Source organism: Rhamphochromis longiceps, linkage group LG10, assembly GCF_057381845.1.
Source record: "Rhamphochromis longiceps isolate RC_006_pf linkage group LG10, R_longiceps_female_GT1.1, whole genome shotgun sequence".
Taxonomy (NCBI): domain Eukaryota; kingdom Metazoa; phylum Chordata; class Actinopteri; order Cichliformes; family Cichlidae; genus Rhamphochromis; species Rhamphochromis longiceps.
Window position 1 is genome coordinate 9,899,091 of NC_140566.1, and position 18,669 is coordinate 9,917,759.

The 18,669-nt window shown below is 39.0% G+C and overlaps 2 protein-coding genes across 3 annotated transcripts; both read right to left on the reverse strand.

Annotated features, from left to right (window-relative positions):
• Positions 1–7,182: 7,182 nt before the first annotated feature.
• On the reverse strand, positions 7,183–10,927 carry gja2 (gap junction protein, alpha 2). The gene is made up of 2 exons (XM_085420101.1): positions 10,390–10,927; positions 7,183–8,373 (listed from the first exon to the last, which is right to left on the reverse strand). The coding sequence occupies exon 2, from the start codon at positions 8,320–8,322 to the stop codon at positions 7,264–7,266; it is 1,059 nt and encodes a 352-aa protein (XP_085276227.1). The 5' UTR covers positions 8,323–8,373; positions 10,390–10,927; the 3' UTR covers positions 7,183–7,263.
• A 654-nt stretch (positions 10,928–11,581) lies between these two features.
• Positions 11,582–15,461, reverse strand: gjb1a (gap junction protein beta 1a). 2 transcript variants are annotated; one of them, XM_085420102.1, is made up of 3 exons: positions 15,271–15,461; positions 14,635–14,915; positions 11,582–13,220 (listed from the first exon to the last, which is right to left on the reverse strand). In XM_085420102.1, the coding sequence occupies exons 1-3, from the start codon at positions 15,306–15,308 to the stop codon at positions 12,484–12,486; spliced, it is 1,056 nt and encodes a 351-aa protein (XP_085276228.1). In that variant the 5' UTR covers positions 15,309–15,461; the 3' UTR covers positions 11,582–12,483. The 2 variants fall into 2 exon arrangements, with proteins under 2 accessions (XP_085276228.1, XP_085276229.1); XM_085420103.1 differs by lacking the exon at positions 14,635–14,915 and having other exon boundaries at positions 15,271–15,422.
• Between the last annotated feature and the right edge of the window lie 3,208 nt (positions 15,462–18,669).

Below are 18,669 nucleotides of genomic sequence, written 5' to 3' on the forward strand. Positions count from 1 at the left end.
TATGAATGATCATCAGTGACCACAGTTAATTCTTGCTCACAATGTGACACGCGCACACACACACACAGTCACACGTGACTTACACTCATTTAATTCATATTCATGACACTTGAGCTTCAGCTTGTGCGGGTTATTTTAGTCCGTGTGATACCATATGGGGATAGTTCTGTTTATTTTTGCAAAAGGGCATAGAAGACAGTCTTTTATCATAACTGATTAAGAATCTCCATAAGCAAAAAGGGTCAGCATTTTTATAAGCTACAAAACACAACATGGTTTTGACAATCATCAGTCACTGCTGCTGATGTCAATGCACCAGTGATTTCAGTTAAGAGTTGGAGGAGGGACAGATAAACAACACTGTAAATATCACAGAAAATAAATAAACATCTTGAATAAATACTTTATTTGAATATTTAAGAAATATATTTGTTAAAATTAAAAAATTATTAAAAATGTAATCTTCATTTTTTTAAATTTTTTTTTAAAAGAAATTAGTGACATTTTCATTTCCATATTCCATAAAAATTAAAATATTCCATATTTTAATATAACCAGTGAGTCCATTCAAGTTAATTAATTTTTATTGTATTTGGTACATCTAGCATTAAAAAAATTACTTGCAAAATTAATTGTGCATTTATTTATTTATATTTTTGGGGAGGGGGGGTGATGACGACAGAAGTCTAAAAAAAAAAAGCCCTGCATGTATCAAATATCGTACGCTAGACAATAGGGGGTTAAAGATTTCCATACAATAACACTTCGCAGAGATGTGTTGATGTAATTGTGAATAAAACACTTCCTGGCAAGATTTTCTCCTGAGGTCTGTAGATGTAGATGGAACTTTCTCATTACGCAAATAAAAAACAGCTGAAACCATCACAGCATGCGCAAAAATATTTACATATGTCCAATTATTGCCCAGCAATATTCTAGTTAGTTAGTATTCTTCCTCAACACCAACAAACAACATAAATAAACTATTTTACAAGAATATAATACTATAATGCACACGGTTTCTTGAACAGTAAATGAGTGCTTTAAAAGCGTTGGTGTGTGGTGGGAATACAATGCTGTTAGACAGTAGAGCATGCTCAAAACAGTTGCCTACTTTCTGGCCTCCTACATGATATGTACAGTATGTTGGGGTGTTGAAGGTCACCTTTTAGTGACTTTCAGAAAAAGAAGCATGATATGAGTCTTTTGCATTAGTGTAAAAGCCTGGTCTGTAACACAGCATGAATTCATAAAAACATAGGGTCATATGACAAGGCCCACAATAAGTCATCAGTTTTGCAGTAAAAGGTCCCATCCTTGACTTGTCCAAGAGCGTGAACTGTCAGCCTGATTTATGAGGAACAGTGGCACTCTATAATGAATGGTCTCTGCATACTATTCTGGCTCAGAGATTTGGTTGCATATGGTTGTTAGCCCAAAGTTCATAACCTAATGACCCCTGTCACCTGTTCAGTTTCCCGTTGGGTCTGTCAAGGAAGATTTTCCTGCTTTGGAAATCTGAGAGATTTTATTTTGGTTTATAACATTTGCCTTAGCCTTAGATCATGCCCTTGTCATGGCTAAACCAGCATGATGCTGCTGATGTTTAAAATATGATCATTCTCAGTATGACTTGTGATCATAAAATACATATGATAAAAAGTTCAAATCAAATAAACTACAAAACTTTTTCATTTACAGCTACTGAATATTTACAGTTCTTAACAAATACATGCATGAATGAATGAATGAATGAATGAATGAATGAATGAACAGACTGCCCTTGAAGTCCAATCAGTGTTTGGCTAAATGAATCATGATTTACCAAGCATACGTGCAGCTTCATAATTTGATGAACTGTCTATTCTGTATTTATTTTAGTTTGCAACAGACTGCTATTTTGGTTCCCTACCCACAGTTTCACCCACAATCCTCCCCCAAGTGTGCAAGTGAGTTATTTTGGGCTTGGAGACAGGAAGCCTTTGAAGCATAGCTCTCACCAGTATGATGGCATGTGTTTTGGAAATGGGTCCATCCACACTGTCCTCAATCTGTATGTCTTGGTGCAGCTGGTGGAAACCGAGCAGCTAATGTGACAGCCTCTTGTAAAAGAAAATAGCAGGGCTGCACTGATATACTGCAGATTGAGTTAACATTGCAACACAGCTCTTGGACAGAAAACCCCCCAGTTCCCATCAGTATTCAAATGTTGAAATGTTGCATCATAGGCTAACTTCGAACACTCAGAGCAGCATAGTATTCAGCGATTAAACTAAGTAAGACTTTAAGTACACCAGCAAACTGCCCCACTGACCATATCCTGTAAGGATTTGCCTTGGATGTATGCAAACCATTTCTCAGGCTTCATCCACTGAAAGACTAAAACCTTCACAATGCCATGACTATCCAAACCAAACTTTGCCGATCACACTTTCCAGATACTTGAAATCTAAACATAATGCACATATTAATTACAAATTAAGTGAATGAACGGTTTCATAATCCCTGTAGTATTACTCATTTCATATGAGGCCTGCATGAATGTCAAGTTGCTGTTGTTTGGCTCTGGAACTGTGACATTTGCTGTGCTGTGAGATTATTAATACATTTTGTATGGCTAAAACTTTAATTTGCATCACACAATCATTGCATTCTATAAAAGCTGCAAAAGTGTGTATGTGACATCAATATAGGTTTTTGTTTTTATATACTTATTTTTTCAAATTACGAAAAGGCTTGATGTCTTGCTAAACAAATTGAAATATATTTTGATTTATGCTCAATCATCCAGGTAAGTAAATCCCAAAAGGTTGATTCTGTTCATCTGGACGTAACATTTTCAGTGGGAGAAATATTTGTCACTTCAATTCTGAGAATGAAGAAGTCATTTGGATGAGTGATGAAACATTTTTCCCACTATCTTGTGAAAATTCACAAAGAGCAGTGAGTATCGTATTACCTGATCACAAACTGTACAAAGAAGAAAGAAAAATTTAATTCAGTTTTAAAATTCTGCAACCTGTCAAATCAAATAATCAATCAATCAATACTTTATTTGTATAGCACATTTAAAGACCAGAGGTACACCAAAGTGCTTCTCAATAGTAAAATATGAAATAAATGGTAAGTGGACTGATTCTTATATAGCGCTTTTCTACTCTCAAAGTATAGTACTCAAAGCGCTCTATACAATATGCCACATTCACCCAATCACACCCATTCTCACAAGCACTTTATCTATACTTAGTGCTATCTAACTACATTCACACACATTCACACTCCGATGGATGCATCGGAGAGCAAGTTGGGGTTAGTATCTTGCCCAAGGATACTTGACATGCAGACTGGAGGAGCCAAGGATCAAACCACCAACCTTCCAATCAGTAGGTGACCTGCTCTACCTCCTGAGATACAGCCACCCAAGTAAAGTTAATTACGATAGTAGAGTACAAATACATTTCCAGACAAAATGAGCACTAATTAACCCAGAAGCACTATGCTAAAAGAAACATAGAAATCCCACTTTGATCCTTGAGTACATCTGATATTCTGAAACAGGGATTTTGAAAAAACACTTGTTTGTTTTGGGGCTTTTAATCAAAGTACATCACAAATACAATACAAGGAAGCCTGTATCCCAGCATAAGTACTTTCTGTATTAAATCCTCATCAATAAGCAAATATTTTTGCAGTAATTTAAGCAATAAAAGCAACAATCAATAACATGGGAAAAACCACAGTTTCTTTCAGTAAAACATTTTTATTAGTCCAGTATAGCTTATTTTATCTTCTATTCTCATCTCACAGTACTCATTTAAGTAATACAGCTGTAAACAAAAAGTTTTGAGTTACCTGGGGCCTGTTCTTCGTACCGCGCTAAGTGAGTTAGCTGGATGAGATTGTTGACGATTTCGCGTGATCCTGGATCATTCGGTTCCCCGAAGCTCATCCGGGACTTGCTGTCATAGCAACAGATCCGTAAGCGTAAACCTGCTCGGGAGCAGGCTTACTTTATGTAAACAGGATTAGATCGCGGCCACTCAGGTATGTCCGCTTCATTTATACGAAAGCAACAGCGATATTTTACCACTGTTTTACCATAAATAAATATTATCAATGTAACTAAAGATAATGCAGTACTTGATCCTTTTATTGATTCCATACAGATACATACAGGTCATTTCCTTAAAAAAGGGAAATGTACTATTAATCATTCTATTTCATGTATTTGATTATTTCAGATGTAATTCATATTTTAGAGTAGTAATAGTAAATTACTTCGTGTAATCAAGATGAGAGACCACGGCTATAAAAGCGAAGGTGGATTTGGGAAGTCTGTCGCAGCCATGTCCTGTCCGTATACGCGAGCAACCCATTGCGGAAGGTGCAAGATTGATAAGGAGAGTCCTCAGAATTCCGCGTATATTGCGGGATAGACAGGATCCTTTAGCTCAGTGCGACAGTGTGCTCATAGAGAGATATCGATTTTCCCGTGAGTATTATTTACTTAACCAACTTGTTGACGAGGGGGTGCAGGACCACCACCTGTCTTTTTTTGCTCTGCCCTTTTCTTGGTTGCTGTTATAAACAAACAAACAGATTATTTCAGGCTCTCTTTTCAAGAGACTAAAAGCAATATAAGTGATAAATATTACCATTCTGTAGAATATTCTTATATTTCACTTTTACTTGTTCCCATGTTCTAGTGGGTCCTGTTGTGGCTCTAATGTGAAAGAGGATATAATGTAATATAATATAATATAATATAATACAGTTACCCTACCGCCTACTGGTGATGGCCAGAGGGGCCGATGGCGCGATATGGCAGCCTCGCTTCAGTCAGTCTGCCCCAGGGCAGCTGTGGCTACAACCGTAGCTGCTTCCACGAGTGTGTGAATGTGAGAGTGAATGAATAGTGGCATTGTAAAGCGCTATATAAATCCAATCCATTATTATTATTATTATTATTATTATTATTATTATTATTATTATTATTATTATTATTATTATTATTAAATTACTTACTAGTTTAATTTGTCAGCAACTTTCTGCCAGCCCTCTCTCCTTGCTTTTGCAGCCTTTGCAGTGTTCCCTTGCGTTTTAATTAAACTCTGAAACTCCTGAAATCCCTCAATCAAGAGTTCTTGCTCTGCTGCCGAATAATACCGAGCGCGCTCCTTCGACATTTTCGCCGACCAATCAAAGGGTTGCCGATCAATGTTTCTACTATCGATGCGTAGCCCCTGTTAAGCCACCCAGTGATCTCACATTACTTCATCCAGCTATACTAATCGTCAACAACAGGTGTGTTCGGAGAACCGGAATAGCGAGCTCACGGTTAGCGCGATGATTTGATCTTGGATGTGTCATTTGATCTTGGATGTAGTAAGCGACGTACGAAGAACGGGCCCCAGGGGTCCGTTCTTCGTACGTCGCTTACGAAGAACGGACGTAAGCGACATCGTAAAAGGGGCCACGCATCGATAGTAGAAACATTGATCGGCAACCCTCTGATTGGTCGGCGAAAATGTCGACGGAGCGCGCTCGGCTCGGTATTTTTCGGCAGCAGAGCAAGAACTCTTGAGTGAGGGATTTCAGGAGTTTCAGAGTTTAATCAGAACGCAAGGGAACACTGCAAAGGCTGCAAAAGCAAGGAGCGAGGGCTGGCAGGAAGTTGCTGACAAATTAAACTCGTAAGTAATTTAATAATAACAATAATAATGGAGTGGATTGATATAGCGCTTTTCAAGGCACCCAAAGCGCTTTACAATGCCACTATTCAGTCACTCTCACATTCACACACTGGTGGAGGCAGCTACAGTTGTAGCCACAGCTGCCCTGGGGCAGACTGACAGAAGCCAGGCTGCCATATCGCGCCATCGGCCCCTCTGGCCAACACCAGTAGGCGGTAGGGTAGATTTATTATATTACACTATATTATCCAATATTATATTACATTATATTATAATATGTTATATTTTATCCTCTTTCACATTAGAGCCACGACAGGACCCACTAGAACATGGGAACAGGTAAAAGTGAAATATAAGAATATCCTACAGAATGGTAATATTTATCACTTATATTGCTTTTAGTCTCTTGGAAAGAGACCCTGGAATAATCTGTTTGTTTATAACAGCAACCAAGAAAAGGGCAGAGGAAAAAAAGACAGGTGGTGGTCCTGCACCCCCTCGTCAACAAGTTGGTTAAGTAAATAATACCCTCACGGGAAAATCGATATCTCTCTATGAGCACACTGTCGCGCTGAGCTAAAGGATCCTGTCTATCCCGCAATATACGCTGAATTCTGAGGACTCTCCTTATCAATCTTGCACCTTCCGCAATGGGTGGCTCGCGTATACGGACAGGACATGGCTGCGACAGGCTTCCCAAATCCACCTTCGCTTTTATAGCCGTGGTCTCTCATCTTGATTACACGAAGTAATTTACAATTGCTACTCTGAAATATGAATTAAATCTGTAATAATCACATACATGTAATAGAATGTTAATAGTACATTTCCCTTTTTTAGGAAATGACCTGTGTGAAATCAATAAATGGATCAGGTGCTGCATTGTCTTTAGTTACATTGATGTTATTTATTTATGGTGAAACAGTGGTGGAATATCGCTGTTGCTTTCGTATGATGACGCGGACATACCTGCGTGGCCGCGATCTAATCCTGTTTACATAAAGTAAACCTGCTCCCGAGCAGGTTTACGCTTACGGCTCTGTTGCTATGACAGCAAGTCCCGGATGAGCTTCGGGGAACCGACTGATCCAGGATCACGCGAAATCGTCAACAATCTAATCCGGCTAACCTACTTAGCGAGGTACGAAGAACGGGCCCCTGGTCATGTATCTGTCAGACTCAGAGTGGAAACAAAGTAAAATAGTGTCATGAGGTTAAACCAGCTTTCTAAACACTTGCTCTTTTCTTATGAGCTTCCTTGTTACTAACATAAGGAGATTATCTGATCTAAGAAATGGCTTCAACCTCCAGTTGAAGTTAAGTAGAAGTAAGATGTTTTCACTGAAGCCTGCTGTTATTATTTTTCACATGATAATCACAATACTTTACACATGCTCTGCCTCCAGCGTGTCTCCCTGAGTGCTCTTAAATCTTGGCTTCCAGCCTTTTATCTGCTTTGTGTTTACCTCATTTTTCTTCTAACGTCTTTCACACTCATATTTTACATATTATTACATGTTGGTGTCTCCAATTTTTCCTGAGTCTTCTTGCATTAATATTCAGTAGATTCTTAGATCTTCAGGTCATCCATCCTGCTCTTGAAGTTGCTGTGCTTGCTTGACTGACTGTTTCTACGCTGATTTTCGATGGACATCTCAAGGACAGGACTGGAGATTTTTCTCCCCTTTGTATCAATTTCTTCCGCTTTGCCTTTCCTCTCCACGGCCATATTATCTCTGTTCTGCTTGTAGGCCACCTTGCTGTTGTAGGGGCTGTAAGCAGAGTTTGGCTCTGGCATGCTGTACTTTGAGTCTGTAGGGAAAAGTTCAGGCACAGCAGAATGACCTCCAAAGTAGTTATAGTTTGGGACAAAGGGCATGACCGGCTCACTCAGGGCTTTGGAACCTTCACGTGCGGCTTTTGAACTCCTGCAACGAAGACCCTGGTGGCACTTTGTAAAACCTAGATGGTACATTTCCACCAGGTTGAGCAGCAGTGAGACGCAGGCCACAGCCAGCATGAAAAGGATGAAGATTGTCTTCTCAGTGGGGCGGGAGATGTAGCAGTTCACCATGTTTGGGCAAGGCCAGCGGTCGCAGGTGTACATGGCCTTGAGCTCAAACCCATATAGAAAATACTGAGCTACAATAAACGCAACCTCAAACAGGGTCTTAAAAATAATGTTGAAGACATAGGTCCGCAGTAGCACACCTTGTAAACGTGCGTGGCCCTGTTTGTCTTTAACTGAGGGCTTTTTGTCCTTATGGCAGAATACTTGCTGCTGGTCTTCAAGCTCCTTTTGTTTCTGCTTCTCCTTCTCCTCCATGCGGACCAAATGAAGGATATGACCAAGATAAATGAGAGTGGGCGTGGAGACAAAGATGATCTGCATCACCCAGAAGCGGATGTGAGAAATGGGGAAGGTCGTGTCATAGCAGACGTTCTGACAACCCGGCTGCTTGGTGTCGCACGTGAAGCTGGACTGCTCGTCGCCCCACACCTTCTCAGCAGCAGCCCCCAGCACCAGGATGCGGAAGATGAACAGCACTGTCAGCCAGACTTTACCCACTACAGTGGAGTGTTCCTGAGCACTTTCCAGCAGCTTCCCTAACAAGTTCCAGTCAGCCATACCGTCTTACAACTGTCCCCTCAGCTTTATTGGCAAAACCAGAAGAAAGGCCTGTAAGTAGAGGGGGAAATGTTTTATTTGAATAAACTAAGTAATATGGCAGACTTAACCTGTCAAGTAACTTATTACCATACCATATCACCACTTATTACCATAAAAACAACGTGATAAGCTTTAGTAAATGAAATGATGATGATATTTACAAATTAGTTGATTGACTGACTGGACTTTTATAAGGTGATTGTTAGCTGTCATATTTGCACATGCAAAATTAGAATAAGGCTCAGGAAACGTTCCCACCAGCTTGTTTTGTTCATACAATAGTTTATATGTTAATCAGAATTCTAAATCTCTATATGAGGAAATATGTATTGTCTCCACTTTCTTTAATTTACCTTCAGGTAAACATATTTTTCTGTGTAGAGAAATGGGAGCATGGCAGTATGCAGATAATATGGAGACTGCATAAGCCCTGTTGGTTCAGAACATATCCATGGGGGTAAGAACAAAATATTCCATTGCCAACGTTTCATAACTCTGATAGAGATTTTGAGTGCACACTTGTTTTTTGCTCAGGGTAAGAACGTTTCCATGCACATTTGTGAATGACTGCCATCGTCCTGTTACATGAGCCAATTTCAGCTAAGCTTTAGCTGTCAGGCAGATGACCTCGCGTTTGACACTAGAATATTTTGGTATACAGAGGAGTTCATGGTCATCTCAGTGCCTACAAGGATCTCAGAGGCTGTGGCTGCTAAACAAGCACAAATCATCACCCCTCCACCACTGCTTGACAACTGGTATAAGGGGTTTTGCTTAGGTTTGCAAAGATGCAACTTTGCAAACCTAAGGCATGCTGCCAGGTTCTTTGCAGAAAGGCTTTTTCCTTTCAAGCAAGTTTGGTCCTTTTCTAAATGAAATATCATAAAATTTCACATTTGACACCTGGGCATGCAGGGAAGTGTGGCACTGTGTTAAAACTACCAAAACCTCTACTTTTACAGAGGTGGTCCCACTTGCTGATGATTATTTAATTAGTTATTCATTTAAAGACGTATTATTAGTAGTATCTAGCTGCTATTTACCTTCTCAGTTCCTGTGGAAATAGGGAAGGTGCATTTAGTTTTTTGCAGGACTACATGGAGTCCTATCAGAACTTTCCTTTTCATGTTATTGTGTATAGCACAATAATCCACCATAGCACAGGGTCAAGGGTACATGAGTCTGATTTGTATGTAAATCTAAAATTCCCCTATGTTGTCATACTTGTACTTTGCAGTATACAATACCATGTTGGATAACTAACTGATAACATTGCTATTAGTGCAGTTCAGACTTTTTTTAATGAACCGTTTTAAAAATTCTGACGAGGAGTGTGCCACACATTTAAATGTGAGAACACGACATAAAATCAGTCAAGTGCAGTTTTAATGTCACTGATTCATCTCAAGGTTTTTACATTTTAAACACATTTAATTTTAAAACAAAACAAAACACACATTCAGTGTAAACTGTTTGATTGCTTTACTGTTTAGATATGTAGTTAATTCATATAGTATGATGAATCCATTTAGTATTGGTCTTGAGAAATCCCACGTTCAACTTTCCCAGAGAATGCTGATCATGAATTCACCCGTTTGTACTCATAAATGTTTGTCAGAACGATCTGATAAAAAGTGCAGGGACACAGATGGTTGTGTTTGAGAGATAGCCCCGGAGCGGCCTGGGTGAGACTCTCAGGATCGACGCTGATCTTGTGACACAGTACTCCGACTCCAGAATTAGGTGTCTAGTTTAGATCTCATATCATATTTGTTACGGTTTAGAAAAGAAATAAACTTGAAAAAAATACTTAAAAATGTCCTGAGTGATTATTTTAAAAAAATCAAAAAACAAATCAAAAAATTTAAATCCATATGGTCACATGGTCACATGGATCAACTTCTTTTACCACAGCTGAATGTGGAGTTCTTTCACTCTGTTCAAAATTCCTTTCATATTTTTTCTTCATAATAATTCTGCTAGCGAAGCAATAGTAACATCCCAGAAAGATTAAGAAAGACCTACCTGATAAAGTTCATTTCTTTCAGTCACTTGACCTCTTCACTTCACAGCAAGGCCATGTTCTCCTGAGCTGCTGAGGAAACTGCAGCACCAAAGATAAACTTCTCTCAGGCAGTTTTCTCTGGGATTCTGCTTGGTGCCCTCCCTCCTACTCTGACCTTATCAATGCCCAGTCCTCAACAAGCCACCACAGCTAAACCCCTTGTCTTGTCTCAGCACAGATGAAAACATTCCTGTGAGAAGAAAAGTCTAAAATCCTCGCTGTCAAGAGGTGTTTCTGTTGAACTGAGTGGCAGCTGAGGAGTCCAGTGAGGATGCAGGTTAAGCCTACATACCACTGTGCTCTAAATATAATTCATGGTGAAGGGAGTGGTTTTGTTGCCACTTTTATGGTGATCTGACCCATGACTGCGTGGATGAGCTTTAGATGGCACAGAGCCATCCCTCAGTGCTACACGGAGGAAGACTGCATGGAGTAATACCTGAAAAAATGATGCCTGCATACAGAGGATGGTGTACTAACCTAATTATGCTATTTAGACTTAAGGTCCCTCTATTAAAGCATCAGAAAAGACAACAGAAGTTTATTTACCTGTACACAAGTACAATTACTCATCACAAAATAACACTGTGAAAAAAGACATACTGGATTAAAATCACTTTCACTTGGGGTGTTTTGCGGAAGGCCATCTGCAAAATAAGCACACTTAAAGCCATTTTACTGTAAATTAATTTGCCTTCCTGAATAATGTGTGGTGATGGTTTCCATAAAAAGAGAAACAACCTCATTTTTCTGGGACAGCAGGTTCAGCTGTCTATGGGGGTATCCACACACTGAAACTCCTATATGGTGGGTCCACTGATAACACCAACACCAATAACACCTGAGACAGTTCTTCGCAGGTGACTTTGAAGATCTCACACACGGTGGAGTTGATGGGGTGAAATGCGTGAGGATGTTTCGTTCACATATTTTGTTTCCCTCAGTCACATTTCTGACACCGGCACCTCTGTGGCCTCAGCTTTATTTGTACCTATCGTTAACCACCGCCCGCTGGTCGTTTATTCTATCACCTTTCCACAGAGCCGGGAAGTCCTGCCAGAGTACGCTTAAACAGCTTTCAATCTGTTATGTGTCAGAACAAATCCCCTTTAACCGAGTAGGTAAAAACAGCACAGTTAGTTTAAAGTCTGGTTGATTTTATTCTGTTGTGTATGGACAACACAGAAACATTCCACTTTCAAAATAAATACATTTAAATAGAAATATCACCATGTTAAGAAAGCTTCACACAAAAAAATGCAATTCAAGTTTTTTTTCTATTACTGTCTTTCCAAGTGAAAGTATTGAACCGCCAATTCAAATAATGTGACTGCCCCATTCAATACATATGAAATGCAACATGTTTACTACATGCATGTATTAGTATAATTTCACTCACATCAGTGTTTGTGATTATGTGTCACATAAATAACAAAATATTATTAATGACCATGCCCACAATACACTTTTCTCAACCAACTGGAAGTTTTGCTATGACTTTGGGCAGCTTTTATAGTTTCATTTCAAGATAAAGATTAAAACAAATCCATGATAGCTGAAGGCTGTAATGTGGTCAGTGGAAATATTGGTTTATTAAGTGTTTTTAACTGATCTGCAGTCAGACAAACACCAAGCTATCCATTATAACTAGAAATGTTTGTCGAAACATGAACTGCTGGCTTTCTGCATTTGAACCGGTGAAGCATCGCCATGATATAAACCTCACAAGTTTAATCAGTAGTTGTTACCTAAATGGTCACTTATATGTCTCCTTTGTCTGTGAAGGTTCTCAGTCATCCAGGTCATCGTAGTCAAAGGAGCTTGCAAAGAAAAGCGTCTGGACTTCTTTAAGTTGCTTGAAGACGTTTCACCTCTCATCCGAGAAGCTTCTTCAGTTCAGAACTGAAGAAGCTGAACTTCTTCAGTTCAGTTCAGAACTGAAGAAGCTTCTCGGATGAGAGGTGAAACGTCTTCAAGCAACTTAAAGAAGTCCAGACGCTTTTCTTTGCAAGCTCCTTTGACTATATGTCTCCTTTGTGCTGCTGTGCATTTTGTTAGAATGAGCAAAGCTTTTGTTGGATCCAAGCCCCCATAGTCGAGTCTCCAGCATTGTGCAAATGCTTGCTGCAAGCCTTCCCCACCAAGAAGACCACCTCGGCAATGTTGAGTAGAATACAAACACCTGACACAGCCAACATGAACACGGTGAAGACAGTCTTCTCTGTGGGTCTCGACACAAAGCAGTCCACCGTGTTGGGACAAGGGTAGGAGTCACACTTCACCAGCCGGATCATCTTGTAACCAGGGTAGATCATATAAAACACATACATAAAAGTGACCTCAAAGATGATACGGAACAAAAGGCTGATGACGTATGTCCACCACAGGGCCCCAGTGATTTTCATCTTCTGTGTTTTTATCTGCTCCAGGTCTTTCGGGTTGGACCGGCCCGACAGTTTGTAGAGCCTCTTGTCAACATGACGCCGATGGGCAACGTGCATGGCTACCAGCAGGGCAGGAGTGGAGACCAGGATGAGCTGGAGTGCCCAGAGTCGAATGTGGGAGATGGGGAAGAAGTGGTCGTAGCAGACACTGTTGCAACCCGGCTGCTGCGTGTTGCAGGTGAAGCCAGACTTCTCGTCGCCCCACACGCTCTCGGCTGCAACCACGAGGACCAGGATGCGGAAAATGAAGAGCACGGAGAGCCAGATTCGACCGATGCCGGTGGAGTGGCGGTTCACACCGCTAATGACAGCATAAAATGATGCCCAGTTCATCTTTGGTTCCGGGTCTGAAAACAAACAAACACAAAAATCATATGATATAATTTTTTTGTAATTAAATTTTTTTTATTGTAAAATAATTTTACTGCAAATCAACACAATAATGTAAAACAAACCATAAAATGATAAAAAAAAAGATAAAAATCATCTCTTTTTTTATATTCATTTTTATATTTCTCTGCTTTTTTATGTTATTGCTTTGTTGTCTATTATATGTATGCTGCTATGACAAGAGTTTCTCTGATCTGATCTTATGATAATTCTTACTGTTTGAGATTAGACATTCAAATAAGACTGTCTTCTTCGCATGTAGCCATTCGGCAAAAATGAAGGCTTCTTAAATCTTAAAAAAAGGTCTGCCAAGCTCTCACTTGGACAATTTGTTTCCAAAAAAGTAGAACCAAAAATTAGCAAGTGAAGCAATGCAAATGATGTACAGTAAATCCCGTGTGTAAGGCTATACTCTGGAGAGTTGACCGATGCAAATTTACCCGGGATCAGTCCCCCTGTGTTTCTGTTCAGTATATCCTCCCTTTGCCCTGATGTATAAATTACTTCATCACATTAACTCCTCAGGACTTGCAGGACTCTTGCATGTTTAACCAAAATTCCCTTGAAGTTCCTAAAAATACTTAAAAATTTGCTTTATAAAAAAATCACTAACAAATCCCATCTTGTGACATAACAGGCACAAAATTACTGGCCCTTCAGTACAAGTAAACTTCACAACAGCAGCTTCACGAAATAATTGATTTGTTGATCATTCGGTTAATTTTCTGAGTGAAAAAGCGCTTTTTTTTTTTTCTAAAAGCAGAAAATCTCCCTCCAGTTTCTGTTGTGAGGATTGTTTGTACTTATTGCCTTCTGTGACATAAAACTGAATATATATGGATTATGAGAAAACAATTTGCACACATCATCATGCATCAGCTCTTTCTGAAGGTGTTAGAGTGACACTTAAGTTAAAACTATTGCTTGAAAATCATCAGGAAATATTATGTAAAAGATTATGCACATGAAAATGATCTATGCATCAAACTTAGAACAAGAAAAAAATACTTTAGATTAAAAAGGCAGGAAATATAACTCTAAAAGTTCTCCTGAATGTCAAAGTCAGACACAAAGGAGACTTTCAGTTTCACTTTTCAACAGCAAACTTAAAACTTAATAAACACAATACTGTCTTACTTATTCACTTTAAATAATAGCAACCTGCACACTTGACTTAAATCAGAACACATGGTGCAGCCACACTTTGGCTGGACTTGGTAAATTAATAGTAATGAGTACATCACAGCTTTTTCTTTTTTACGCCTATGATTCTTCTTAGTCTTAAATTGTAGCATGTTTGATCCCCTTGGTGTTGATCATTACTGATTGCTCTGTTATGTCTGAGTCTAGAGTAAATGTTGGAGTTGTTACCGGGCTCAGCTGGAGGTGTAAGAGGCATAGGAGGCAGCGTGGAGGACAATGTTGACCCGCTGGTTTGGCATGGATGTGAGTCCAGAGAAGGAAAAAAGCCTCTCTGCCCCCCTCTGCAGCTGGCAGCCCACTTAAGAGTGCAATACTGAGGTCTGGCACCATGTGTCATGTGACATGCTTTCACCAGTAGCCATGGTGTTGCATGCAAAATGAGCAACTGTAGCTGGATTAACAGACTCTTGGATAGTCTCCACTCACCGGCAGGAAAATCATTTGTGCTCCTAAAGGACGTTGATAAGTTACATAGAAGGACTCTTCTGCTTCTTAGCTTAGAAGGTTTTCACACAATTCACTGATCAGGCAGATAGAAATAACTAACAAGGTCTGCAAATAAATAATGTTGTCTGATCATCACTTCTCGGACGAACTCTCAAAAAGAACATGTTTGGAAAAGAGTCTCATTTTCTTTTTTATCCTAATCATATCTTGTGAATATAGTGTGAAGTGACATTAACAGCTAAGCATGATCTGCCAATGAGCACAGAATAAATGAACACGCTGAAAAGAAACTATTTAAACTGTCCATCCGCGCAGCCACATGATGTAGGAACAAAGCCATCAATAAAATGAACTTACCTTAGCTCTGCTTGCAAATAAAGTGCATCCAGAAACATTTAAGTTAGCATCACCAGATCAGATTTTTTTTTTCCAGTCTTTGACTGTGAACAAGAGTATCAGAGCACCATGACTTTGCATTGCTAATGATTTCCCTCACACTAGCCACTGCCCTGCACTGGGGAGGTCATATGCCTCTGTGCAAAGAATTTGCATACAATAGCCCCATTTAGGCAGCGCAAACAAACAGCTTCAGAATTCAGATCAAACGTTTTAATTTCTGCCCAGCTGAAGAATCTGTGTGGGGACTGTGGTCTGTCATGTTGTCCTCAGTATGCTGCTGAGCAGAGGAAGTGGGGGGTGGTTTTGACGTAATATTGAGTGTAACATAAAGGTCTTCAACAGAGAATGAGACTCAAAATCTAAAGATAAGAGGACAAGGGTTTGTTATCCTGAGAATCAGACTCTCATCTAGTGTTTCTTCTCGACCTTTACATCCTAATGCTAAACCACTGATTGAACCAGCCAGTGACTGCGTTTACTGTGTACTCAAGGGAAACTGAATCCATTTTGAGGCGTTTTCACAGATGGGGCAAAAACTGGCAACTTTTCAAACTGAGTAACTTTTTGAGCTCACTTCTTGTCTCAGTTAAAATCCAAAAGAGCTGATTTGAATATGACAAACTATTCATTATAATATTCAGTCATTTTTACTAGTTTATAGTTATTTTTAATCATTAGTGAGACAGCTGTTATATTTCATGACATCACTTGTCATCATTTGTCAGTGTTAGGACCATTTAGTTGGCTATGATAACTAAAACAAACAAAGAGAAATGTATTGTCATGTATCTGCATTTCTGTGTCATAGTATGAGAGAAACTGTGGGTGAGTGACATCTTTAAAAACCTTGGCACCAAGGGAAAGACTCTGGGAATGTTGAAATGATGCTTAAACTAGCAAAAATAAACTTTAACCCTTGAATTCTAGTAAAAGTCACCCGAATGGATGTAGTTTTCAATTTTCCAATGGCCAGTCTACCTGTGCCATGCATCCAATTAAAACTGCATCAAATGCAACATGTTTTCTTTATCACATTAAATCTCCTTTACCTTCTAACCTTTACTCTGAACTTTCATTTGACCTTTTTTAGTGTCAGGAAATCTATAAAGGTGCAATTTCTGACACATATTTTTTAGGCATATTAATATATCCCATAAGTAGTAGTTTTTCCCCCTTTACAATATACTGTTAAAAGTACTGTGAATCCAAAAACTCGCAAAACTTGAAATATATACAGCCTTTTGACTTTTTGTTTTTAAGTCACTTCAGATTCAGTTCATTTCCAGGGGGTTCATGTTTCAGTTTGGTTTTTCTTGTTTGAAAATGTTCTTTTTAATTATCATTGTATGAAGGGCATGCACAATTAGGATAATCAGCAGAAGTATTACATTAAAAAACACAACTTTTTGAAAGCAGCTGCCTCGCTGTTTTGCAGACACCATATATATATATTCGCAAAATGGTTTCAGAAATTTCCTTCAAAAGTCTAGATGTTGTTTTCATTTTAGTTAGCTACGGTGTATCTGGCGTTCGGACCACACTCAAAGGATCAATACGCTACTATTAATTTCCTGGACCTTGATTCCAACCAGATGTTGCATGGTCTGTTTTCATGTCACAAAGCAGGAGACAGTCATCATGAACGGATCCTTTGCACATATTATAAATAACTCGGTTCTGCTGTACTGTTGATTTAAGTGGTTTTTCATTTCCACGCAGCTGCAGAGAGATTTCACGATGCTGTCTTGTAACCTCTACAAAGACTCCCGGTGTTGACATTAGAAACACAGGCTGTGACTCAGCTGAACTGCACATCAAGCAAAACCGATCAAGCCCCAAAGACGCAGACACTAAATTCTGTGTACTTATAATGCAACTGTAGGGTTTAATGTAACAAAGCACTGAAATTGTGTATGTGTGCATTAGCAAGCTTGCTTCAGTTGAATCTGGAGGCTGACATCTACAGGTCTTCAAGCGTTAGTGCAGCAGGATTAATAATTAACACGTAAGCAATGACGCAGGATCATTTCAAATTTTTCAAATTCAAATTTTATTTGTCACACACACACACAACCATACACAGTATGACATGGGGGTGAAATGCTTGTAGCTGTACAACGCCCGACCATTAAATGACAGAAGAAAAGTTTTACAATATTTACAATTTACAGTTTACTACAAAAATTTACAAATTAACTTAAATTAACTTAAATTAATTTAGTTTAGTAAATGAAAAATAATGCCTCAACATTTCAAAAATTGAAAATTAATTTTAGGCAATTGGGCCTTTGCATTGTTAAACATTATAACATTAGATTGTTATATCTTAAACGTTAATGTAAAAAAGTAAACATAAAAAGCAGAGCATTGCACTGTGTACTGTATACGGCTCATTCATCTGCTGAGTATTTGTTTTTTTAACCGCCAGGACAATTCGTTTGATCTGGAGAAATAAACAATATACTGTGTCTAACGTGACAGCCTCGCAGAGTGTTTTTTGTTTCAAAATTATTACAAAAAATGTTTGAATAACGGGAACAAGACAATTTTGTAAGAAATCTCTGCCATTGAAAGCTGCCGATGATTTCTTTATATTTAATCGTGACGATTCTGATCATCATCAGAATCATCATCTGATTCTTTTATTCTTATCCTCAGGCAGTCAAAGATAAAATCAAATTTCAATCAAACTTAAAAATATTCTTCGATTTTTACTCTACAATAATACATACATACATACATACATACATACATACACAAATAATGGATTTGTTCCAAAAACGAAGGCTGTTAGGTAAAAGCAGGGAGATGAAATTTTCAGTGTTTTCCTCTGAAGTGTGCCGGAGTAAAAGAATACAGTTGCAGGGGGAAATATAAAGTAGAAGTTCCCTAGATTTGTACATTAGCTCAGTCCTGTTACACTCTAGATTGCGAGAGTGCCCTTGAAGCAATCTCGCTCCAGCCTCTAACTCCTCAGCTCAGGCATCTTCTGACAGAAACATGTCTGCACATATAACAAAAGTGATTATAGTGATTCAGAGGAGTTGCAGTAACAAGTAACCAAGGAAATGCTGAGACTGGTATATTTAGGCACTGTCTTTACTACAGAATCAGAATCGTCTTTATTTAACCAAGTTTGTGCACACAAACAAGGAATTTGACTTATGTTGCTCTCTGTATGCCATAAACAGAAAGGGCAGCATGTACATTTTTTTCCAGAGTGGGATTTAAATAAGTTCTCTGACTGCTGTCACGGTAACACCTCAGTGTAAGCTAAGTGCCGTGAATCTGCTTGCACAAGCAAAATTCTTGTACTTAACCCTGACTGCAGGAGCACACCCTATCCGCCTGTCTGGA